This window comes from Sus scrofa, chromosome 3, assembly GCF_000003025.6.
Source record: "Sus scrofa isolate TJ Tabasco breed Duroc chromosome 3, Sscrofa11.1, whole genome shotgun sequence".
In the NCBI taxonomy this organism is placed as follows: Eukaryota; Metazoa; Chordata; class Mammalia; order Artiodactyla; family Suidae; genus Sus; species Sus scrofa.
The window spans coordinates 71,348,531-71,375,426 of record NC_010445.4 but is presented as its reverse complement, the minus strand read 5'-3'; the positions used below and the strand labels follow the sequence as shown (position 1 = coordinate 71,375,426).

At 39.2% G+C, this 26,896-nt stretch overlaps 1 protein-coding gene across 15 annotated transcripts in view; it reads left to right on the top strand.

Moving 5' to 3' along the window:
- The window catches only part of ZNF638 (zinc finger protein 638), a 140,010-nt gene that overhangs the window by 48,859 nt on the left and 64,255 nt on the right, over window positions 1-26,896 (top strand). For 7 of the 15 annotated variants that reach the window (XR_002342574.1, XR_002342575.1, XM_013996059.2 and 4 more), the window contains exon 2: window positions 24,414-25,929. Coding sequence is in view for 11 of the 15 variants with exons in the window: in XM_013996059.2 (XP_013851513.1) it covers window positions 24,414-25,929 (1,516 nt within the window). In the remaining 4 variants the exon portion in view is untranslated. Of the gene's footprint in view, window positions 1-12,742; window positions 12,897-24,413; window positions 25,930-26,896 lie in introns of those variants that run through there. The other 8 variants (XM_013996060.2, XM_021087386.1, XM_005662477.3 and 5 more) reach the window with 6 other exon arrangements.

The following is a 26,896-nucleotide window of genomic DNA, read 5'->3' as shown; positions in this document are numbered from 1 at the left end:
GACTTCTGCCTTCTTGTTTTTTCCCCACTGGCAGCAGAAAAGCTTAGAGCTCTCTGGGGTCTCTTTTGTAAGGACACTAATCCCATTCATCAGGGTTCCACCCTCATGACCTAATTGCCTGTCAAAGGCCCCACCTCCAAATACCATCACATTTGGGATTAAGAATTAAATTGCAAAATTTTGGGCAGGGCTGGGGAGGAAAGAAGGGAGTGGGAAGTACCAACATTCAGTCCATGACAACAGTCTTTTTTTTTTTTTTTTTTGCCTTTTTAGGGCCGCATGATGTGCGGCATATGGAAGTTCCCAGAATAGGGGTCTAATCAGAGCTACAGTCGCAGGCCTTTGCCACAGCCAAAGTAACGTGGGATCTGAACCAAGTCTTCAAACTACACCACTGCTCACAGCAATGCCGGATCCTTAACCCACTGAGTGAGGCCAGGGATCGAACCCAAAACCTCATGGTTCCTAGTCAGATTTGTTTCTGTTTCGACACAACAGGAACTCCCTCTTTTTCTTTTTTTCTTTTTGGCCTCACCTGTGGCATGCAAAAGGTCCTAGGCCAGGGATCAAACACGTGCCACAGCAGTAACCAGAGCCACAGCAGTTTCAACACTGGGTCCTTAACCCTGCTGAGCCACCAGGGAACTCCAACAATAGTCTAATCCTGTTAATTTTTAGTCTTTTGATTATCATACAGAAAAACTGATTTTTCTTTTTTGTGTACAGGCTTTTTTTTTTTTTTGCCTTTTAACACATGTATAGATTTGTGTAACTGCTACCATAATCAGAATAAAGAACAGTGTCATCATTCCAAAAAATTCCCATGTGCTAACCTTTTGTAGTCATACTTTCCCTTGACCCATAACTTCTGACAATTACCGATCTACTCTCTATCACTATAGTTTTGTGGTTTTGAGAATGTCAAATAAATGGAATCGTGTATTTTATAACCTCTTAAGACTGGATTCTTTCACTCAGCATAATGTTTTGAGATTCATTGAAGTTGTTGCACGAATCAATAATTTGTTCCTTTTTATTGCTGAGTGGTGTTCATTGTATAGATGTACCAAAGTTTGTTTATCCATTCACCTTTTGAAGAACATCGGGTTGTTTCCACTTTGGGGCCATTACAGATGAATTTGATAGGGACATTTGTGTGCAGGTTTTAGTGTGAACATAAGTTTTATTTCTCTAGGGTAGATACTCAGGCGTGGGATTGTTGGGTTATATAGTAAATGCATTTAGCTTTATAAGAAGTTGGCAAACCATTTCATAGAGTGGCTATATCATTTTGCAGTCCCATCAGCAATGTATCATATTACCTTACTCTCTTTGCCACAGCTAATTAAATCAGGGTTATGTGCCTTAGCAAAAGGTACATTATATTAGCTAGACTCGTGGCTTAGGAGAACTAATGAGAACTCTACAGAAAGGGGAAAAAGAAGACCCCAAAAATTTGAATTTGAGACTCTGAAAGCAATGCAGAAGCCAAGATTAGAAGTGAAGCAGAAACCTAGAAATATTGAGTCACCTGTGTGGTGGGCTTATTAAAAGTAGGGGACAACAATTTCCTATATTCAGAGGTGGTGATGAGGTAAGCCAGCAGGGCTGTTGTTGGATCACGAATGATGAAAAGTTCATATCCTATTGTTCCTTGAAAACTGGCCTTCAGGCAGCTGAGCTGAAAACTTGTACTTTTTTCTCTCTTATGCAGCCTTAAATAGTTATGAAAGGAATCTTTTTATTATAAAAGCTTTATTGAGATATAATTCATATACCATACAGTTCATTCATTGAAAGAATATCATTCAATCATTTTTTATTATAGTCATGGAGTCGTATACCCATAACCACAAGCAATATTAGAAAAATTTTCATCACTCCAAAAAGAAGCTCTATATCCATAGCTAAACAACCTTTCTTATCGTGGGAACCAGGTATAGTTGCTGCTTATCCCTGAGTAACAGGTTTCCATTTCTTGCAAGTCTGCAAAAGTATCAAATACAACCATCACAACTTACTGTAGGAACCAGATATTATCAACCCACCTTCTTTTTCTTTTTCTTTCCCTTTTTTTTTTTTTTTTTTTTTTTTTTGTCTTTTCAGGACCGTACTCGCAGCATATGAAGGTTCCCAGGCTAGGGGTCTAATCAGAGCTGTAGCTGCTGGCCTACACCACAGCCACAGCAACATGGGATCTGAGCCGCATCTGCGACCTACACCACAGCTCACGGCAATGCCGGATCCTTAACCCACTGAGCGAGGCCAGGGATCAAACCCGAAACCTCATGGTTCCTAGTCAGATTTGTTTTCACTGCGCCACGACAGGAACTCCGTCACCCCACCTTCTTTAAATTATAAAGCCTACCTCCCACATGTGATTGTCCACTCTGCTCTTGAGTACAATTCCCACGGGGCCCTGTGTGCTATATGATGTCTTCCTCCCCCAGGCTGTAAGTATATGTAATAAAAACTACTCTCAACCTCATTTTTCCAATGTTGGTTGTCATGTGTTCAGCCATGCCCTTAATCTTAGAATGGGAGCCCTATCCTCACTAATTAAAACAAGGTGTCTAGAAGTTCCCATCGTGGCTCAGTGACAACGAATCTGACTTGGACCATGAGTTGCAGGTTTAATCTCTGGCCTCGATCAGTGGGTTAAGGATCTGGTGTTGCAGTGAGCTGTGATGTAGGTCACAGATGTGGCTCGGATCTGGTGTTGCTGTGGCTGTGGTATAGGCCGGCAGCTGTAGCTCTGATTAGACTCCTAGCCCGGGAACCTCCATATGTTGAAGGTGCGGCCTGCAAAAAAAAACAGAAATAAAACCCCCAAAAAAACCCCCAAAAAACAAAGTGTCTAATAGCAGATTTGAGCAACTAAATCAGCAAACTTTAAAAGAGTTAATTGTGAAGTTACCTGTGGCTAGGGATCCACAAGGATCCAGCGTTATCACTGCTATGGCTCAGGTCACTGCTGTGGTATGGATTCGATCCCTGACCTGGGAACTTCCACATGCCATAGATGCGACCAAAAAATAAAAACAAAATTAAATAGTTAATGGAGATTATCCAGTCTGAGGAGCAGGAAGAAAAAAGAATCAAAACATGACAAAACAATGTCTAAGAGGTATATGGGACAGCATCGCATATAACAACATATAAAATAGGAATCCCAGAGGAAGAAGAGAGAGGAAACAGGGCAGAAAGACTTTCTGTTTTCTATTACTGTATAGTTTATAATGTTATTCCAATTTCTGCTCTACAGCAAAGTGACTCAGTTTATATATATATAAATATATATATATATATATGCTTTTTTAATACACACTTCTTTTTTATCCATATTACTTTCCATCATGGTCTATCCAAGGAGATTGGATAGTGTTCCCTGTGCTATGCAGTAGGACCTTATTGTTTATCCATTCTAAATGTTTGCATCTATTAACCCCAAATTCCCAGACCATCCTTCTCCCTCTCCCCTCCCTCTTGACAACCACAAATCTGTTTCTATGTCTGTGAGTTTGTTTCTATTGTGTTCATTTGTGCCATGTTTTAGATTCCACATATAAATGACATCACATGGTATTCGTCCTTCTCTTTCTGCCTTACCTCACTTAGTATAATACTCTCTAGCTGAATTCATGTTGCTGCAAATGGCATTATTTCATTATTTTTTATGGATCAGTAGTATGCTATTATATGTACGTACCACATCTTGAGCCATTCATCTGTTGATGGTCATTTAGTTTGCTTCCATGTCTTGGCTAGGTTGCTTCACAGTATGTATAATTCAATACATTGAATTATATTATTATAATTATATTAAACATAATTATTATTATAATTATATTGAGTATAAAATTCAATACATTGAATTATAGTTTTGTCTGGATATATGGCCAGGAGTATGATTGCTGAATGATACGGTAGTTCTATATTTAATTTTCTGAGGAACCTCCATACTGTTTTCCATAGTGGTTGTACCAGTTTATACTCCCACCAACAGTGTAGGAGGGTTCCCTTTTCTCCACATCCTCTCCAGCATTTATTTGTAGACTGATTAATGATGGCCATTCTGATAGGTGTGAGGTGGTGCTTTATTACAGTTTTGATTTGCATTTCTCTAATAATTAGTGATGTTGAGCATCTTTTCATGTGCCTCCTGAGGGCAGAAAGACTTTCTGAAGAAATAATATAGGAAAACTTCCCAGATTTGGTGAAAGCCATGAAACTACACATCCAAAAAGTTCAATGAACTCCAAGCAGGATAAATTCAAAGAGATCCACATGACAATTCAATATAGTTAAACTGTTAGAAGATGAAGAGAGAATCTTGAAAGCAGAATGGGGGAAAGGACTTATCTTGTGCAAGGAAGCCTCAAAAACATTGATTTTACTTCAGAAACCGTGTTGGGGAGCTCCTGTTGTGGCTCAGTGGGTTAAGAACCCACCTAGTATCCATGAGGATGTGACCTCACTCAGTGGATTAATGACCCAGCATTGCTGCAAGCTGTGGTGTAGGTTGCAGATGCAGCTCAGATCCCACATTACTGTGGCTGTGGGATAGGCCGGCATCTGCAGTTCTGAATCGACCGACCCCTAACCTGGGAACTCCCATATGCCACAGGTGTGGCCCTAAAAAGAAAAAGAAAAAAAAAAACAAAAAAAAAACGTGTTGGTTAGAAGGCAATGGGATGACATTTAAAGTGCTAGAAGAGGAGTTCCAATTGTCGTGCAATGGGTTAGGAACCCAACTAGTATCCATGAGGAGGTGGGTTTGATCCCTGGACTAGCTCAGTAGGTTAAGGATCTGGTGTTGCCATGAGCGGTGGTATAGGTCGAAGATGCGGCTCAGATCCCATGTCGTTGTGGCTGTGGTGTAGGCCAGCAGCTATAGCTCTGATTCAACCCCTAGCCTGGGAACTTCCATATGTCGTGGATGTGGCCCTAAAAAAAAAAAAGTGCTGAAAGAAAAAATTGTCAACCAAGAATTCTATATATGGGAGGTTTCAGAAGCTTTCAGCTTCCTCACCATTTCTATTTTTTTTTATTTTTATTTTTTTGTCTTTTGTCTTTGTTGTTGTTGTTGTTATTGTTGCTATTTCTTGGGCCGCTCCCGCGGCATATGGAGGTTCCCAGGCTAGGGGTTGAATCGGAGCTGTAGCCACCGGCCTACACCAGAGCCACAGCAACGCGGCATCCGAGCCGCGTCTGCAACCCACACCACAGCTCACGGCAACGCCGGATCGTTAACCCACTGAGCAAGGGCAGGGATCGAACCCGCAACCTCATGGTTCCTAGTCGGATTCGTTAACCACTGCGCCACGACGGGAACTCCTCTCACCATTTCTTATCCAATTTCTTTATTGTTCCTGAGATGTCCCTCAAGCTTGAACTTCCCTATACTTAAAATAAAGTTGCTTCCTCTGGGGAGAGCTTTAGAGCTCTGTGTTGTTATGGCCTGCCTTTCTCCCTGGGCAAAATCTCTGAGCCTCTGCTCCAGAGCAGACATTAGGGAGTGTGGCCCAGTTCTTTTGGAATGACAACCTTGCTCATGAGCAGGACTGGGTGGGGGCAGCTACTGGTCTTCTTGGCTTGACTTTCCTGGAGTAGAATCTCTGCCCTACCAACAGCTTGAGACAAAGCCAGTCACAGCCATGGTATTTGGGGCCTGTCACATCTGGGATAGAGCCTTCCATTTATAAGTGTGACTGGGTTTAAGAAGGGAGCCCTAAATCTCTCTGCTGTACTTGTCTGAAACTTAGCCTCTATAACACAGAGCTGGAAGGGAAAGAAAATGTTGTTGGCTCATCCTTCTAGGAAGGATAGCATATCCTTTGGGAGCTGGGAAGGGGGAGCCCCATCTTATCAACAGCATCTGGGGTAGAGCTTCCATCACCCGAGATCACTGGGAGTGGCAAGTGAGTGGGTCATGGGTCAAGTGCCACAAACTCTCATGTCTTACTAAGATTGAATAGATTTTCTTGAATAAATGTTTCTTCGTTTGCCATGTGCCCTTAGGACAATTTTCAGAGACTTTCAGTTGTTGTTTTCTTTTCTTTTTTTTTGTCTTTCTGCACCCTTGGCAGATGAAGTTTCCCATGCTGGGGGTCTAATCAGAGCTGTAGCCACTGGCCTACACCACAGCCACAGCAACACCAGATCTGAGCCGCATCTGCCACCTACACCACAGCTCATGGCAATGCCAGATCCTTAACCCACTGAGCGAGGCCAGGGATCGAACCTGAAACCTCATGGTTCCTAGTCAGATTTGTTAACCACTGAGCCATGATGGGAACTCCAATGGTTGTTTTCTTTAAAAAACTTTTCATCCGTATGTTTGGTTTACTGTGGAGTGTGTCTGTAGAACTCTCTGTGCTTCCACCCTTGAGATGGATCTGTTTCTCAAATTGCTTTTGTGGCTAGTATGTTTACTCTATACATGCGGTGAGGAATTCATAAGATGAAACTCCTGATGGTAAAGGATTATTCTCATTTTATGCTTGAGGAAACTATTTATTAATATTGCTTAAATTAGAGATCAAGTCAAAATTCTGTTGTGTCTATATCCCATGTTTTTGCTCACTGATTGATGTATCATGCTTTTGATTTGTATTTTTAGTAAACTGAGACCCTAATCTTCAGATAACAAATGCATTGGTTATGTACTACTACATTAAAAATTACTCTAGGACTTCCTGTTGTGACTCAGTGGGTTAAGAATCTGACTTAACCCCCATGAGGATGTGGGTTCGATCCCTGGCATTGCTCAGTGGGTTAAGGATCCAGGGTTGCTGCAAGCTTGCAGGTACTGCGCTGATCTGGCCTTGCTCTGTTGGAGGCAGAGGTTGGCAGCTGCAGCTCTAATTTGACCCCTAGCCTGGGAACTTCCACATGCTGCGGTTGGGACCCTAAAAAGAAAAAAAAAATTACTCCAAAACCTAATGGCTCAAAACAACAATATGCAGTTTTTATTACCATTTCCATGGGTCGGGAATTCAAAACTGGGCAGTTCTTCCTCAGGGTCCACCATGAGGCTGCTTTCAGGATGTTGACTTAAGCTGCAATCATTTATGCTTAATGAGGCTTAAGTTCTGTCTCCCAAGTGCTTCACTGAAATGGCTGCCAATTTTGGTGGTAGTTGTTGGCTGGAGGCTTTAATTTCTCTCCTTATGGGCTACTCAACAGGCTGTTTGGATGTCCATGACATCACGGCTGGCTTTCCCTATTGTGAGTAATCCAAGAGTGAGAAGGGAAAGTCAGTAACATGCTACTCTCTTCATAACCAAGCTTTGGAAGCTTTGGAAGCATCACTAGCACCCCATTCTATTCATTAGAAACAATTTGCCAAGTCTGATCTACCTTCAGGGAAAGTGGAATTAAGCTCCATCTTGTGAAGTGAAAGGTATCAAAGAACTTGTGGACAGATTTAGAAACCACCTTTTTTTTTTTTTTTGCGCTTTTTTTATGGCTGCACTCACAGCACATAGAAGTTCCTAGGCTAGGGGTTGAATTAGAGCTGCAGCTGCGGGCCTATAATCCAAGCAGTGTCTGCAACTTACACCTCAGCTCGAGGCAATGCCAGATCCTTAAACCGCTGAGTGAGGCCAAGGATTGAACCTGCATCCTCATGGATACTAGTCAGATTCTTAACTTGCTGAGCCGCAACGGGAGCTCCCCTAGAAACCACTTTTAGAAGAAGAGGCAAACTGATGTCTGGTCACTGATGTACTAGCTTTGAAAAAAATCTCAGAAAAATAACTGCCTGTTTTCTTGAGTTAGTTTCTAAAATTCTATATATGTTGTACCCAAGTAGTCTGGCACAAATGCTGCAAAATTCAAATATCAGTAAGAACCAAGTTTGAAATGGCTGGGGGATTTCTCAGACTTTTGATCATGGTCCTGTGTCTTTCCCAATAGTTAGGTTTGAATTCTAAAGACAGAAGTGCGATGCCTGCCCCCAAATCCCATTTATTAGGACAGTTGCAATTGAGATGAAATGGTGACAAGAGTCTTTATGTCATTGAAACAAAGCCTCATTTGTTTTAACAAATCACAGGGCAAAGTTTGTGATGACTATTCTTTTTCTAATATGTTTAGGCATTGAGCTGTGACTTTGCTGAACAAGCAGAAGCTGAGCTCTGGATAGAGCTGCTCAGTGACTGTCTAGCCAATCAGAAAACAGAATGGGTAAAAGAAGAGGATAGAGATAGTGATGGTGTGATGAGGATACGGGGTTGGATAGTTTTTTTTTCCATCAAGAATATTGACATTTTTTTGGAGTTCCATGGTGGCCTAGAGGTTAAGCATCTGACATTGTCACTGCTGTGGCATGGGTGGTTTTGATCTCTGGCCTGGGAACGCCTGCATACTGTGGGTATGACAAAAAAAAAAAAAAAAAAAAAGGCCAGCTCAGTTGAGGTGAAGGACAAGATGAGGATGAAGAGGAAGCAAGGAACTAGGTCATACAAAGCCTTATAAACCACTGAAGGTTACATAGGACACTGAATAAAACACTGGACTATCTTTCTAGCCCCTGATCTGACACTAACCTCACCAATTTCAATTTCTTATAAGGGAAGGGACTAGATTAGCTTGCCCGTAAGATGTGAGTCTGGAAATCTCCTGTAAACTGAATCATGCTCAGTGGTATTTATGGCATTCCAAAGAAAAATATTTTTTGAATCTTAGAGTCTACTATATTCGTGTAACTCCAAACTTTAATGTCATCTAGTCTCCTTGGGCCACTAACAGAAATTCTCATTCCCATCAAAAAAGGTCAATATTCTTTTTTTTTTTTTTTTTTTTTTGGCCAGCCTTCTTGTTATTCCTCAGACACATCTGACATGCTCCAGTCCCAGGGCCTTTGCACTCGTGTCCTCTGTTGGAAGGCTCTTCTTCCAAATGACTTTCCCCCTTTCTTCCTTTATACCTCTGCTTAGCTGTCACACCAGGGAGGACTTCCGGATTACCCTTTCTAAGGTGTTACCCAGCCCCTCCTTCATCATTTTCCCCTTGCTTTTTTTTCCTTTAAAGAAATGATTACCAGTTAAATGAGGTCATGTGGGTGGGTCGTAATCCAATGACCAGTGTCCTTATATGAAGAGGGAGAGCCCGCAGGGTTGTGCACGCATGCGGAAAAGCCCACATGAGGACAGAGCAGAAGGTGGCCGAGTGCCAAGGAGAGAAGCCTGAGGAGAAACCAAACCTGTCCACACCTTGGTCTTGGACTTCCAGCCTCTGCAGCTGTGAGAAGATAAATTCCTATTGTTGAAGCCACTCAGCCAGTGGTAGATTGTTAGGCAGCCCAAGTTGACTGACACAGCCGTACGTGTTCCCTTCCACCTCATCTCCTATGTCCCCTCTCACACACACGGTTACAGCCTCTTTGACTTTCTTGCTATTGCTCAAATATGCCAAGCTGACTTTCACCTCAGCGCTTTTATATTTTATGTTTCCTTCTGCCTAATACTCTTCCTCCTGGTTATCTCTACTGCTTATGCACACGTTTCAGTCACATTTCAGCAACTGTAGCAACACCAGATCCTTTAACCCACTGCGCTGGGCTGGGGATCGAACCCACACCTCTGCAGCAGCAACCTGAGCCGTGGCAGCTGGATTCTTAACCCACTGCGGCAACACCCATGCTGTCTTCTTAATGATGCCTTTCTTGACCATCCTATTTGAATTGGAGCATCCGTCACCTCCTTGTTCCCTGCATTAGATCCCTATGTTTGTTTTTCTTCATAGCACTTAACAATATCTGATATACGATGTATTGTTTATTGTCTGTTTCCCCCATCAAGGCTGTGTGTGTCATGAGGGCAGGATTAGTGTTGCTTTTTGGTTTGCCATTGATTCTTTGGTGCCCAGAAGAGTTCCTGGCACTGAATAGACCCTTGAGTAATATTTATTGGATCAGTTAATGAATGGTACTGGCCCATGGGCAGACAAATTGATTGGTAGGACAGCCTAGAGAGTCCATAAATCCATTTATATATATATAGGAGCTTAATAATTTGTTGTTGTTTGAAGGAAAGAAGCATTTCAATGAAGGGGGAAATGTTGGTTTATTTAATATCTGGAAACTTCACAATTGATTTAATACATTTGGGAGAAGATATTAGACAACTATTTCATATCACAAAAAGAATACATCTTAGATTAACCTGACAGCTAACTAAAAAATAAAATTATATAACTGTAAGCAAATTTTGGAAATTTTAGAATTTTGGGGTAAGCTCTGGGTGCATATGCTTCTGGAGGGTGAGATGAGTCTTCTTAGACAAAAAAAATTCAGAGGTCATAAAGGAATAGCTGACAAATTTGATTACATTTAAATTTTAATGGCAAAAGAAACTCAGAAGCAAAATTGCTGAAAAAATTTCAACATATTTGACAAAGGGTTATATTCTTTCTGTACAAACGCTATCTCCTGATAAAAAAGAGACAATTTGCTCATTAAAAATGCAAACAAAGAATATTAAACATTTTTTTAAAGGAATAAATGCGTGTGGCCAGTAGATATGAAAGGATGCTCAACAATTTAACATATACACACCTGCTCGTGTACTCACAGCCCACTTTTTTTTTTAATGTTCTTTCATCAAATATACACTGATTTTCTATTGTGTGCCAAGCATCATTCTAGGCATTGAAGATAAAGCAGCGAAGAAAACAAACGAATATCCTCGACATCACATAACTCATGTTCTAGGGGAAAGAGATTAAATAATAATAGATAAACCAAATGATATTTAGAAGGTGGTAAGTCCTATAGAAATAAAGCCATATAAGGGGGCAACATAAATAAAGAAAATGAAAAGATTTTAAGAGGTTAGTTTGCCCAACTGTAGGAAAATGAACTTGAAAACCTAGATAAAATGGGTGCTTTTCTGGGAGAATGTAAGTTACAAAAATGATTGTGGAGGGGAGAGAGAAATTCTAATCAAATTATATGTCATAAAATATCTACAGAGAGTTTTTCAAGGGAAGATCCTAGAAAAAGAGGAGATGTTTAAAAGGTGAGTTTTACCTAACTTAAAGAGCAGACATGATCCAATGAGTTTTAAGTTATTTCAGAGTTGAAAGAAGTGAGGTTGTAGAGAAATGGTCATTCTATTTCATATTTAGTGACAGTGGAAATCTGTATAAACTTTTGGGAAAGTATTCTGACAATATCTAGTGAAATTAAAGCTTTTGGGAAAGTATCCCGACAATATTTAGTGAAATTAAATATATACATATATATATGAATATATATATTGTCTCATTATTGGGATTCTTGCCTTTGGAAAGGAAAAATATCAGTTGGTAAGGCTGTTTGTATAAAGCAATGTTTGTAGTATCAAAAAGACTAAACAACTGTGGTGTTCAGTAACAGGTTAGAAGTTGCCGTGATGGCTCAGTGGTTAATGAACCCGACTAGTATCCATTAGATGGGGTTTAATCCCCGACCTTGCTCGGTGGTTTAAGGATCCGGGTTGCTGTGAGCTGTGGTACAGGTCGCAGACAGGGCTCAGATCTGATGTTGCTGTGGCTGCAGTGTGGGCGGGCAGCTGTAGCTCCAATTGGACCCTTAGCCTGGGAACTTCCATGTGCAGAGGTGAGGCCCTAAAAACATACACACACCAACCCCACCCCCAAAACCCCCAAAACAGTTTAAATTGATGATGGAACCATACTGTGAATATTATGCGACTATTTTAAAAAAAGGATGGTTTACTTGGACGAATGTCAGTAATCAGGAAAGCAAATAGAAGGTTAATGTGTAAATCTTTGGGGAAAAAAGTGTAAAGAATGTTTACTATTACAGGCAAATAACACATTTGTGTATATTTGTATGAATATAAAGAAGGAAATAATATGGAAGGAAAGAACCAAACTTTAACGTTGGTTATTTGGCTTTTTCTTTGTTGTTTTTGGCATGTTGCCTCTAGCAGGACTTTTAGCTTGAAATGAAAATCTGGTAAGATACATTTTATAAAAGACTTTCTTTCAGCCTTTTCTATGCTTATTTTAATGTGAATAAAAGAAATACATCCGCTTGGGTACTAGGTAAAGCTGTTGCTTGAGACTCAATGTAGGTGATGTGAATTGTGTGGAATCCACAAGGCAGAACTTGTGAGTTTTACCAGATTTTGCCTAATGATTGAATTTTTACGTTGGTGTGGTAACCTTGAGAAGTTACTGAAATTCTCTCCACCTAAGGTTTTTAATCAGTAAAATAAAGGTTTAAAGTATTTACCACATTAAGTAGGTGTTTTTATTGTGAAACGAATCAAGAAAGGATTTTCGATCCTTTTAGCTCAATAAGCCTTAATTGTATTTAAATATCCTGAACCTTGTCACTGCTTATGATACACCTCGCATCATTGCTAAAGGGATGCAAATCTATATATCTGTATCTAGAGGATAAAGACAGGCAAGATCTTAACAGTACAAAACAATAAGATACCCAGTGCCAGATGGAATATACGTATTTTAATGTATTATTGAAGGCAAAAATGATCAGGGAAGACTTCATGGAGGAGGTGAGACAAAGCAGATGTTAAAAATGCGCTTGATTTGGACAAGACAATTCAAATCTTGCACTGTACCGTCAGACGCACTGTTACCTGTGCCCGAGTTTTCCCCGGGGAGGCCTGGAACACCGCACGGGAGAGCGCCCCCTTCCGGAACCAAGTTCCCCCGGCGCCTTTCTCCTGTGCCTCCGGGCGAGCGCGGTGCCGACGGTACGCAGGCGCCGGGAGCAGATGAGGGCTCGCAGAGGCTCGACAGGCGCGCATGCGTGCAGCTCTTCGGAGGCGGTAGCTTCTTCGGCGTCGAGACTGGAGGCTGAGTGCTAAACTGTGTGGGGCGCAAATGGGATCCGGCTGTTAGTCGGGTAGGCATAGGTAGGACAGCTGCCTTGCGGGGAGCAGGGGGCTGGAAGGCGGGAGCCCATAGCGTGGGGGTCCTGAGCCTTTCCTGTGCGATCCGGGCCGACTATTGTATCTGTGTCGCAGCGGCTGCGCACAAAATGGCGGCGGGCAGACGGCGGGGGCGGGAGGAGGTTGGGGGACCCCCGGGATGGGAAGGTAGCTCGGCTGCCCCGCCAGCGCGTCGGCTCACCGCACTACCCCGGAGGGCCGGGTCGGGCGCCGGTGCTAGGACCCTGCTTCAGGAAGAGCCGCCTGACGCCGTTGCACTGGGCCGAGGAACGAAAACAGCCCTTTGGCAAGGCCGTAGCGGCCCCTTCCCCATCGGCGCGGGGCCTGCGGAGACCGCGCCAGGCCTGACAGGCGGAGGAAGCGGTGGTTGAGGGAGCGTCGCGGAGGGAGGACCCATTCCCGTCGGGCCTGGAAAAGAGGCGGCGGAGCTCGAGCTGAGCGCTTTGGCAAGCGACATTGTGCAAGAAGCGTGGAGAGAAGAGCGTGTTTGGGGTTGGGGAAGGGGGAGTTGGGGTGAACGGGGACGGTTACGGTCGAGCGGCTTTTGCTGGTCGGTGTTTCCTCTGCCAGCCCGGCGCGAGCGTGAAAGCAAAGAAAATGTCACCTCTGTGCGGGATACAGAGGGCGCGTGAACTGCTCTGATACTTATTTCCAAATTTCTCAGAGGAATCGAGAACGCGGATCGTTAGGGATTTCGTTGTGTGTGGTTCCTAGCTTGGGCCCCGTTCTGTTAAAGGGGGGGGGAGGAAGAATGTACCACGTACTAGAATCCTTGACATCTGAATCAGATCTTCCGTTGTTTTGAGATAACTGTGAATGAGGGAGACTTATATTGTTACAAACTCTTTAACTGAACTAGACAATGAAGGCTGCCTCAAGCTGTTTTTTTTCTTAATCTTAAAAATTTGCTCTTAGGCGAAATTTGGGACGAAATACCTCTTTTAATCTGGAGGAGTTCTCAAGAAAAATTAGTAGCAGGATCCGGCTGCTTATGTGGATTCAAATGCTTTTTCTAACCAGCTTTGGAATTGTGCATACACACAGTTATTTTTCTTTATGTGTTGTAAAGGGTTAAAATTTTCATGGATGTTTGCTGGTTCTGTTTTGCAGTTAATATCTATAAATGAAAAAATTTACCAAAAAAATGAGTTTAATGAACTTATTCGGGAAAATGAACGCATAATTTATAGTATTTCAAGGTAACTTTAAATATTGTTGATGATTAGGTAGTCTCGACTTAGTGGGCTTATGTTGCATTCTTTTTCTTTTTTCGACAGCATTTCATATACACATTATTTTGTATTCTCATTCTGTAATATACATTTTTAAATAATTATGTGGAGTCAGCATGTTAATACACTAAAATATGCCAGGCCATTCCCTTCTTGATTGTGTTGGAACCAAGTGATGGTAAAGATAAAACAATGGGAAGAAACCACAAAATCTCATTTGTTTTTATTAACTGGTTTTCAGAATGTATTTATTCACGTCACACATATCTATTACCTTGAGTATTGGTTATATTTTAGTTTTGTAATCTCTTGTGTTTTGTTATGAAGGGTGTATACAGCAGATACCCCCTGCCTGCTTATGGCATCAGACTCTTTTTTTTCTTTTCTTTTTCTTCTTTTACAGCATATCTGCTGTAACGCTTCTTACAGTCGCTGATCATTTTGTACTTTCATGGCAGTTGTAAAGATTTTCTCTTGGGTGCTCTTAGGGTGATGTCTGGAAATTTTGTTTTTATGTAGTGAAAAAGAATGTGAGACAAATAGTTTAGTGGAAAGAGAATAGACTTTGGAATCAGAAGATTTGGCTTCTAATCCCTGTTTTCCTCTTATTGTATGAGTGAGATTTTGGGTTTTTATGAACTTTTCTTAGGATTATTATGAGGATTAAGTGAGACAGTGTATGAAAAGCCCCTGTCCCTTGACACATACTAAGTGCTTAGTAAATATTAGCTGTTACTGCTGTTGCAAATTTTTAAGTGCTTAGGTAGCATCTTTTGATAGAAAATTGCAACTGTGGATACTCCCTTTTAATGAAAAAGAAGAGGCTTTTTGATTAAATCAGGGATTTTGATTAAATTGGAGTTGTAAGGTCATCTAATCTCATTAAAATATTTAGTTCATCTATAAACTTTATGCCTCTCGTAGTAGCACTTATCAAAATACATTGTGACCATTTATTTATATGATTGTGTCCTTCATCTTTGTACCTGTCCCAGCACCTGGTGTGTATTAGATGCTCACATGTTGAGTGGATGAACTCAGCTTCTGGTTCCCAGAGTCTGAATAAGAATAGAGGCCTTTGGAGTCCAAATTGTGCATTTTCTACTGTAACTTAATATATACTGATCAAAGTTTAAAAATTATCTGTCCAGGAGTTCCCGTCTTGGCGCAGTGGTTAACGAATCTGACTAGGAACCATGAGGTTGCAGGTTCGGTCCCTGCCCTTGCTCAGTGGGTTAACGATCTGGCGTTGCCGTGAGCTGTGGTGTAGGTTGCAGACTCGGCTCGGATCCCGCGTTGCTGTGGCTCTGGCTTAGGCTGGTGGCTATGGCTCCGATTAGACCCCTAGCCTGGGACCCTCCATATGCCACGGGAGTGGCCCAAGAAATAGCAAAAAAACAAAACAAAACAAAACAAAATTATCTGTCCAAATAGTTAATAAAATGCTTATATACTAAGAAACAGTGTTTCCAGTATGGGTATTCAAAAATATATTTGGCTGTTTTGAGAGGAAACAACCTACTGAATGTTGAAGTGTGGTGGTTTAGAGATCCTCCAAATTGAAAGTAATTATATTTGTGGTTAAAGCCAATAAGCCCTCTTTGTATCCAACTTTACCTACTCTGTCATTGCTTCAAGTTTATTTACTGTAGTTTGAAATTTGTGGTGGAAATGAAGATGGAAGGAAGATAGGTATGTCGAAAATAAGAGAATAATGGAAAAGAAGAAATAATGGTAGGGAAAAAGTGAGGTATAGAAATAAGACACAACTCTAAGAATAATCAGTGAGAATCAAGAATAATGGGTTTTGTATTGAAAAGAAACATTTGGCGAGAATAGGAGAAGGATTTTTTTGTTTGTTTGTTTTTTGTCTTTTTGCCTTTTCTAGGGCCGCTCCCAAGGCATATAGAGATTTCCAGGCTAAGGGTCTAATCGGAGCTGTAGCTGCTGGCCTACACCGCAGCCACACGGGATCTGAGCCACATCTGCAACCTACACCACAGCTCACAGCAATGCCGGATCCTCTACCCACTGAGCAATGCCAGGGATCGAACCCACAACCTCCTGGTTCCTAGTCGGATTCGTTAACCACGGAGCCACAATGGGAACTCCAGCAGGAGAAGGGGTTTTAAGATAACCCATGTTGATATTTTCTTAGTGCTTATTTGGGGTACACATATTTTGAATTATTTTTTAACTTGGTATTGAGCCCCTCAGATACCACAATATATTTATGCTGCAGTCATTCTTACCTTTTTATACGTTTTTCCTGCCTTATTTCCACAGTCTTCATTTTGTTAAACTTTCAGCTGATCTCCGTGTTGTATCTGCTAATGAGTAAATGTTGCCAACTTTTTTCCTTTTGAATTTCTTCACTTAAAAAAATTTTTTTATTCATTATGGAAAATTTTAAACATATACCGAAGCAGCTTATTAGATAATGATTCACCCATGTACCTGTCACTGAGCTTCAGCAGCTACAACCAGTGATCAGTCTTTACCTTCTACCCTGTTTTTAAGCAAATTCCATATCATATTATTCATCTATCATTCAGAATTTTTTTCTAAAATATTTTAGGAAAAAACATGCTTATCATACCTAAAATAGTAATAGCTCCTTAATGTCAGATACTCAGTCAATACTCAGATTTCCCCATTTTTATATACCACAAATGTGTGTATATATGTATTAATTTAATTTTTATTCCTACTATCATTTTGACATTTTCAGATATTACCCAAGACTTAATAAAAGGAAAGAATAACTACCTGCTTCTTAAGTAAAGCGTTTTGTTTACTAACATTTTTTGAGCATCTATTGCATGTCGGGGGTATGATTTTAATCAGTCTTTACATCAGTATGTTGTGTGGTACTGAGGCTTGGGATAATCAGCTTGCCCAGGCTCACATTTTTAGCAAGCAGCAGGGTCTGAATTAAAACACTGATTCTAGGGTCTAAGATCTTAAAAACACTATGCAACATTAGTGTTAAATTTTACTTACGGGAGTTGCCCAATTTTGCATGAAGTCACTTGCTGGCACCCCTCCTAGCAGGGTGGATATCTTCAGATCAGTGGAAATTTCCCCAAAGATCAGATTATTATGGATTGCATAATGGCCTAACAGTCAATAGTTAGGGAGTAAACATGATACGGAGAGACAATAACCAAATCCAAAAATGTGCTTAAGTCTGGTGCTCTTTATCATATTGCCAGCTTTCTGCATGTCACCTTACTTGCTTATAGTCCTCTTTTGACTTAGTATATGAAAGAGGTTAGATAGTACGGTGTTGGGTCATTAACGATTTTTTTTTAAATGAATTAAAGTGCTGGCTGACAGGAATTCCCTGTTTCACTTCCCTCTATCCTTTTGTGTGCTGAAATGCATACACACACCCCTATTTTTTTTCCTGAACTATCTTGAAAATGTTGTATGTATTGTGCTCCTTTACCCTTTATTAGTTGTTAATTAGTTTAATAGTTGATTTCCTTAAAATTAGGTATTTTTTATAGTGCAGTTATCAGTCTCAGTAAATTTAATATTCATCAAATTTTTTTACAATATTCTGGGAGTTCCTGTTGTGACTTAGCAGGTTAAGTAAGGTGAGGATGAAGGTTCCATCCCTGGCCTCTCTCTTCCAGTGGGTTAAGTAAGGATCTGGTGTTGCTGTAAGGTGCAGTGTAGAGGTTGAAGATGCGGCTCGGGTCTGATGTGGCTGTGTAGGCCTCACTCAGATGCAGCTCTGATTTGACCCCTAGTCTGGGAACTTCCATATGTCACAGGTGCGGTCGTAAAAAAGAAAAAAAAATGTTTTTAAACCATATTCTGATTTTGTCATTTGGCCTAGAAATGTTTCTTAACCCCCACTCCAGTACGGCATCAGTCTAGGATTAGGTAATTGCATTTCTTTAGTCTTCCTTACTCTGGAATATTTCTATTGTCTTTTTTATGAGGTTGACATTTTTGAAGAAAACTATCTGCTTTTTTAAAAAAAATTAGAAAAGTTCTCATTTTAGATTATTATTTGTGTGTGTGTGTTGTTGGGGGGATGTTTCTTCTTGAATAGATTCAGATTGTGCATCCCTGGCCAGAAAAATTAAATTGCAGTGTCCCCCATGGTATCAGACAGATTTGGAGATGCACAAAGACCATATGCCCCTCATGGGTAATATGATGTTTGATTCCAAGGCCATGCCAGTGTGTATTCCTCATTAAAATTTCACTGTGGACTTAACATGTATGGTTGATTCTTGCCTGAACCAATCTTTATATTACTATGATGGCTACAAAATGATTTTCCCACTTAGCAGTTTCTCTGCGTTTATAATGGTTGGTATGTAGTTATGGACGCCTAGTTTTCTCTGTGGTCCAGTTCTTACTTATCGCTGTCCAGTTCTTACTTGCTTTCTCCCATTACATTTTTTCCCCACAGTGAGAGCCCTGTTTTTGCACACTATCAAAATATTTATTTCTTTACTCACAGGAATATCTAAAGTAATTTAAGAATTGCTTCACCCATACCACTACCAAAAAAGCAAAAAAACAAAACAAACTACTGAAGAGAGTAAGAATTTGTAGTTCTCCCTTTCTAGCTCCACCAAAGTTGAGGGTGAATCAGTCAAGTATGAATTTATAAATTACTTGCAATGGTTTTCTTTTTCCCCATCAGTGAGTTATGGTATTTGTGTGCAGAGCAATTTAGTTTGCTTTCAGTTTTAGCTTTTTTCCCGTCTTCCCATCCTTCTTTTAATTTATTAAAAAAATATAGGTTATTAACATGCTTCTAAAAGTCAAAACTGTATAGTAAGATGTACTCTATGAAACATAGTTCCCATTTTCTTCGTTTCAGTCCTCTATTATCCCTTATAGATAACCAGCTTCATTGTTTTCTGTTATCCTACCTGTATTTCTTTTTGTAACTGTAAGCAGGTATATGTGTTTTCTTATTTCTAGTTTTTATGTAAAATAACATAAGGCTTTAAGGTATTTGGCCAGATTAGGTATGCTTAATTGAAGATTTTGAAAACCCATTTAAGGCAGATTGGAAACATTTTTTGGCTCATGGCAACTTCATGAAAAAAGTGAACAACCAGATGTCAGGGAGGGCAAGTATATAGTTTGATCTCAAGAACATTTGGAACTAGGTGGTGAATTACTGTATTTATCTCTTAGTCCTGCTTACCTGCTGTATTGGCTTTATTTTGTATCAGTGTTTGTGCTTTCCCACTTAAGCAGTAAGTTTTATCACCCGCATTTGAGTCTTATTAACATTCACCACTTTCTCAATTCTAGTTTAAAAAAAAATCGCAGAAAAGATTTCTTTATTCCAACTTGGATCTGGTGGTTTCTCTTGGACTAATGCTTCGTATTTCTTGAGGATAGCAAAGTAATAAGCTGGACCACTTGTGAACATCTCAGGGGAGTATCATTTACTCTGAATACTGTTGTCTCTGGAGACCCATTTATGTATTTTATTTATGCAGTGCACATAATCCTAAACAACGAAAAAGCAACTGATTATACATCACATATCTTGTTTATCAGAAAAAAATATTTTCCTGGAAATATTAATTATTAAATCATTGTATATAAGGTTGTTAGTGGTTCTCATGGTGATTTGTTCCTGGTACTGTGCATTGTTAGCAAGTTGATCTTCATTTTCTTTCAGATCTGAAGTCATGGTAGTTACCAATCCTTTGAGGTAGCAGTGAAGTTCGTGATGCCCTTCATGATAAAAGTGTCTGATTTTCTTCTAGTTTTTTCATTCTGTTTCTTTGACAATTTCATTGAAGTACCACATTTTGGACCTTTTTAACATCTAGCATGATACTCTCTGTCCACACTTGTGGCACCTTCAGAATTATGACTTGCATACCTTTTGAGAAATAAGGGGATAAAACAAATGGTAGAAAAGAGTTGGCTGAGTAGATCTAGCTATATACTAGCGGAAATTAGAAGACTCGGTACCAGGAATTCCTGTTGTGGCGCAGTGGAAACAAATCTGACTAGTGTCCATGAGGATGCGGGTTGGATCCCTGGCCCTGCTCAGTGGGTTAAGGATCTGGCATTGCCATGAGCTGTGGTGTAGGTCGTAGACTCCACTCAGATCCTGCCTTACTGTGGCTGTGGTGTAGGCCAACAGCTATAGCTCCGATTCAGCTGCTATCTTGGAAACTTTCATATGCCATGGGTGTGACCCTAAAAAGCAAAAATAAAGAAAACTCAGTACCACTTAAATTGAGAAAAGCACAGAATGATATGTACTCACTCAGTAGATTGACTGACCAGTGTAAAACTTGCATTCTTAGGTGTGAAACTGTTCTGAGACAGTTTCTCTAACAGAGTATCAGATGAGGTATGTAGGTACCTCGAAAAGTAATGTTAATGGTACTTTTCCCTTTGTGGTAAGATTATAGAAAATTTTTTTCTTTTCTGCATGTCACGAGCAATGATTTTTCTTTCTGTTGGGAAGGGTGGAAATGAACAGGTATTGCTTTTTTTTTAATAATTAGAAGAAACAGTTTATATTTTATATACATTTAAATTTTATATATCTAGAATAAAACATGGAAAGAACACCAAGGTGGGGGGGAGTTCCCCTGGTGGTGTAATGGTTAGGATTCATCACTTTGACCACTGCGGTCCGGGTTTAATTCCTGGTCTGGGAACTGAGATCTCAGATTAAGTTGCTGCTTGCTGTGGCCAAAAAAGAAAAAAAAAAAGAAAAAGAAATCAACTTAACAGCAACAAAAGAGATACCATTTCTTGGAGTTTCCTTGTGGTGCAATAGCTTAAGGATCTGGCATTGTCACTGTAGCGGCTTGAGTTGCTGCTGTGGTGTCGATTTGATCCTGGTTCCTGGTTTGGGAACTTTCCACATGCCGTGGGCACAGCCAAAAAAAAAAAACCCCAACAAAAAAAACAGCAAGAGGAATTGTGGGTTCTATTTGTGATCTTGCCACTTAGTTTTAAGGTTTTACTTATCTGTAAACTTGGATTCCCTTGCTCACAGGGTTGTTGTAAGGCTCAAATGAGATAATGAGTATCAAAGCTTTTGAACCATGAAATGCTGTAAAGTGCAAGTATGGAGTTTGATATAAGTCTTTTCATTATGAATCTAATGGAGCAGTTTTGATCTGGCTGACCAATTTTTGATGATGCTTTTGTATTTTTAGATTTCAGATTTTTTTTTTATCAATATCTGTAAAGAAAATTAAGGATTCTCTTCCTCTCCAAGACTTGATTTTAAATAGCAGACGGGTTTTGATTGTCAGTGGTAGTGGACATCTCAGAAATACCTCGGGATGTAATGGCAATATCTTCATGTGTGCCTTAAGAACTCAGTTTCTGTTAGATGCTTCTAAAAGAATTTTTATGGTTGACATTTTGTTTAATTTCTTGCTTTTAGAGTGGCATATTTTAGTTCTTAATAGGACATAGAAGAGTTTTTAACTGCTACTTGTCAAAATAATAATTCTTCAGGAGTTCAGAATGTTTTGTGATCATTAATATTCTGTTTTTGAAAAATATTAAACATAGGAAAATAAAATATTGATTGAAAATAGCAAATAGGATAGTTCATACAATAAAGTTTGGTATACTGTCTTCCCCTTCCCATCCATGTATGAATGTACATATACAAAACTAGAAATAGAGCAAAACATTAGTCCACTGTAAGTGATGGTTTTATTGGTAAGGATTTCATTTTCTACTTTTTATTGTTTTCTTTAACAAGCATATGTTATTTTTATAATCAGGAATAAATATTTGTTTTAAAAATTTAGTGTTATTTAACTGCAGTTTTCAAAGAAGTAACTGAGAGCTCAGATCTCAACTCAGATTTTTGCAAGTCAGTCTAATGATAAGTTAGATAATGATAAGTTTGCTCTCTGTAAGTTCCATTAGGTAAATGAACTTCTTTATGGCCAGAACTCCTGGAGATAAATGAGAAAGACTTTATAATTGTTGTCTTTATTTATTCAGTTATTTTCCAGGTGTTAATGCCAAATTTACCCTTGTTTTATTGGTTCTTATTTTTTAATCACATTGTTCTTAGGCTATATCAATTCCATTCTCAAAAGACCGAAGTGGTATAACTTGATTCTTAATGGGGTTTTGTATTAAGAGCCATTTGCTTATTTTGCTTAATTTTACTTTCTTCATCTCACAGATAGTTTTTTCCCCCACCAAAATGTATAATGAAACAGAGAAAGAGTGAAATACGAAACTACTTAATAATTGATAGTTGTGTCAGCTGGGAAGGAAAGATGTGGGGTTAAATGAACTAAAGTGAGATTTTAGATTTATATCTGCATGTTATTTGTATATTGCCTCTTAGTCATAACAAATTAGCTCATGTTGGCTTATGTTAGACCTTGGTGTGATAATGATAGATTGAGAAGTATAAAATTATGTTGGTTTTAATATTCTCCTATTCCTCCTTTTTGTTTAAAATGCCACACTTAATAATATTAGCACTCTGATTTTTTTGGGGGGGCGGGTAGTGTTCAAGTATGTGAAAAAGTAGAGAGGAAAGGAAATAAATTCTTATGGACCCGTCACTCAGCTTCCACAACAAGTATTTTGGCCAGTTGAACTTCATCAAACTTCTCTCATCCACCAGACTCCACCCCACCTCTACCAACATGCACCCTTTGTTTTCTAGATTATTTTAATGAAAATCCCAAATTCATCATTTTGCTTGTTAGATACTGAGTCAATAGCATTTGATTCTTTAAATGTCAATGCAGCCATGACTCTGGGTATATTTAACTGTAGGTTTTCAGTTTATAATAGACAAGGAAAAAGTGTTAACTGTTGTGTAATTGGGGAGCTTGCCTTTTTCTAATCTTTTTACAGTTTTTAAAAGACTTTTGCATTATTAGGATTAATTGCTTCAAAACACTGTTTTATAAAGCACAACTGGGATTTTTCCATACATTGCAGGCACAGCCAAAAAAAAAAAAACTTAAAAAAAAAAAGGGAAGTATTTAAAGGTTTTTAATCAGTAATGACAGAATGAATTGGGATGGAGGCCAACTGTGGTATAGAATGGCGAGAACTTGTAGTAGGATGGTGATGTTGGTGAAAGGAAAAAGAAAAGTAGGTATTATTAGAGATATAGACAAGAATACATGGACTTTTAAGATTAGTTAGAAATGGAGAATAAAGTGTTTTTGAGCCTTATTGAAATTGATAGTTTCAGAGGGAAAGTTCGTAAGTCAGTAAAAACAGTAGCTAAGGGAGATAGGTTCTTGGCAAATTTTTTTTTTCTGTCTTCCAAGATGATTTTATTAAATAGTCCTGAGGTTATTGAAGATTGAAATGTTTTCACTTAAGCTATATTTTGTCTTGGTCCAGAATTTTATAGTTTTGTCAGAAACATGCAGTTAATAAGTTTAATTATGTATACATTTTAAAATCATTTCCAGCAAGCTGTTTTCATTGTATTATAGTAATCAGAAACCTTAACTTAAGATATTCTACATTTTCTAAAATTCTATAAACACATTTAGTAAGACTTTGTTATCTGGAATTGCTCTTCTCCCAGTTGCCTTAAAACTCTAGAAGATACTTATCCTATAAAACTCAACTTAATCATTCATGACCTCTTCCAGAAATCTTTTCCTGATACTTTTTAGCATTGTTGTAATACTGACAAACTACTACAGTTGATTTATTTTGTTTTCTTTGTTAGATTGCTTGCATTTTGGCTATAGTAATTGTTTTATTCTTTAAAACTCCAGAGACTAGTGTGACTGTCAATATTAGACAATAAATATTTAATAAATTGAATGAATGATTCCGAACTCATTCCTTTCCATTAAAATCAAAAAGAAGGGGGGAAAAGATCTATGGTGATAAAGAAACAACTTCTGAGAACTTACTGACCACAGCAACTGAATGTATATCCTCACCCCATCCCCCAGTGGCATGCAGGATTTGGACACTTCTAAGAAGTTTTAAAAGGAGTTGTTAATTTCTGCTCAGCACCTAGGACAGCACCCAGTGCAACACAGTGTACATGAACTCTGGCTTGAGGTTTGGGGTTTGTGTTCTGGATTCAGGAAAGAAAAGAAGATAAAATTTTTGGGAAAGTTTGAAATCCTCATAAGCACTTACTCTAAAAATTTATGAAATGCAGAATGGTTTCATGGCTTTGTTTCAAAATGTTTTACACTGGCTGTAGAACCCACTTCATGAAGTAGTTTGAGTTAAAATGATCTAATATTTGTGTTTTAACTTTCAGCTTTGTGTTATTCTTGGAAAATTTCGCACCACTTGTGAATTCCTTGAACCTGGGCATTGCAAACCCACTTCTGTTGGGCCCATCTCCTTTACACTTTGCTCAGATTAAGACTCAGTTGGCGCTTCAGCAGCTGAATGCCGTTGCCTCACATAGTTCAACACCACCTTATACTTTATTAAATCAGGCTTTCTTGAAAATAGCCATGTCGAGACCCAGGTTTAATCCTCGAGGAAACTTTCCACTTCAGAGGCCACGAGCACCTAACCCTTCTGGGATGAGGCCTCCAGGACCATTTATGAGGCCTGGATCTATGGGTCTTCCAAGATTTTACCCAGCAGGGAGAGCCCGTGGAATTCCACACAGATTTGCTGGCCATGAATCCTATCAGAACATGGGACCACAGAGAATGAATGTTCAGGTAACGCAACACCGAACTGACCCAAGATTGACCAAAGAAAAACTGGATTTTCATGAAGCACAGCAAAAGAAGGGGAAGCCTCATGGTAGCCGGTGGGATGATGAACCTCATATATCTGCATCAGTGGGAGTGAAACAGAGTTCTGTACCACAGGTTACAGAGCAGAGTCCTAAAGTACAGAGTCGCTATACAAAAGAGAGTGCCTCAAGTATCTTAGCAAGTTTTGGATTATCTAATGAAGACCTAGAAGAACTCAGTCGCTATCCTGATGAACAGCTAACTCCTGAAAATATGCCATTAATTTTGAGGGATATAAGAATGCGAAAAATGGGGCGCCGGTTACCTAATTTACCTTCTCAGAGCAGAAATAAAGAAACACTTGGTAGTGAGGCAGTTTCAAGTAATGTGATTGATTATGGGCATGCAAGCAAATATGGCTACACAGAAGATCCACTGGAAGTACGTATTTATGATCCTGAAATTCCAACTGATGAGGTCAAGAATGAATTTCGGTCACAACCAAGCATTTCTGCATCTGTTCCCACTCCAAATGTGATATGTAATTCTATGTTTCCTATTGAAGATGTGTTTCGACAGATGGACTTCCCCAGTGAATCCTCCAGTAATCAGTCCTTTTTCCCAGTTGAGAGTGGAACCAAGATGTCAGGCTTACACATTTCAGGAGGACAGTCAGTCCTTGAACCTGTAAAACCTGTCAGCCAATCCATTAGCCAGACGGTTAACCAGACAATGAATCAGTCTCTGATTCCTCCATCTATGAACCAGCAACCTTTTTCATCAGAATTAATTTCAGCTGTAAGCCAACAAGAGCGGATCCCACATGAACCTGTCATAAATTCATCTAATGTCCATGGATCAGGAGGAGGTAAAAAGAGTTACCAGTCAGAGGCTGACATTCCCATTCAGTCTCCCTTTGGGATTGTGAAAGCATCATGGCTACCAAAGTTTTCACATGCTGATGCCCAGAAGATGAAGAGACTTCCAACTCCTTCTATGATGAATGATTATTATGCAGCGTCTCCAAGAATATTTCCACATTTGTGTTCTCTGTGTAACGTAGAATGTAGTCATTTGAAGGTGAGTGTTTTTAAAAGATCACTGTATCATGATGCTCAGCGCCCAAGTTTCCTCTAAATTCTCATATGTATGCCGGTGTTAACTAGTCATTAAGGAAATGACAAAATAATTTTGATTGCAACATCAACACTTAGTTGTAATATAAGTAGCCTGGCCTAAGTACTCAATTGAGTGTTAGGCTTCCTGTATTCCTGTGATTGGGCACACTACATGGATTTATCCATTTGTTTTGAAGTTTGATGAGTTATCCCAGAAAAATGCAACATAAAATTTATATGACATAAACTGTGTATTTGTAAGACAATGACACATGGGTTACTTTTATCTAAGTAAGAGAATGTATTAGTATAAAAATAAAAAGTTGGAATAAAACATTTAAAAGAGACAGTGTATTGTAGCCTGGCATGTATCTACCAGTCTTGGGCTAAAGATAGTTAATGTTGATTTAAATATTTTCTGGCTCTATCTTGAATAGGATTTTTAGTGTTCCTGAGAAGGCGGTTCCTAAGATAACTTACTCCATAGCAAAATTGAGTCAAGATGAATTTTTAGGTGTTCATCTGTGGGCTCAGAGCATAGCATATACAACTTTAAAGAGTCTTTAAAAAGCGAAGAAGCCTCAGGTGTCTTCATAGTTAGTATAGTTAGAGGGAAGTATTTTACGGAGATGCCAAAAAGTAATATAGATTATACTCTTTCATAGTAATCATTTGGTGGATTTGAATAGAAATTTCTAAGTGTGTTTTATTTACTTATGTATGTTTGGAAAAACCACTGTTCCTTATATTTACTAATGTGATTTTAAGATTTATATTACAAATGGTCAGAAAGGAATGTACTTCCCATGGGAACAAGCTTTGATTCAAGGCCATAGCATTGGTTGTATACTTGGAATAGGCTTAAATGTCTAAGGGTGTTAATTCTCTTCGTTTTTTTTTTTTTTTTTTTTTTCCCCCTCTTTCCAGTG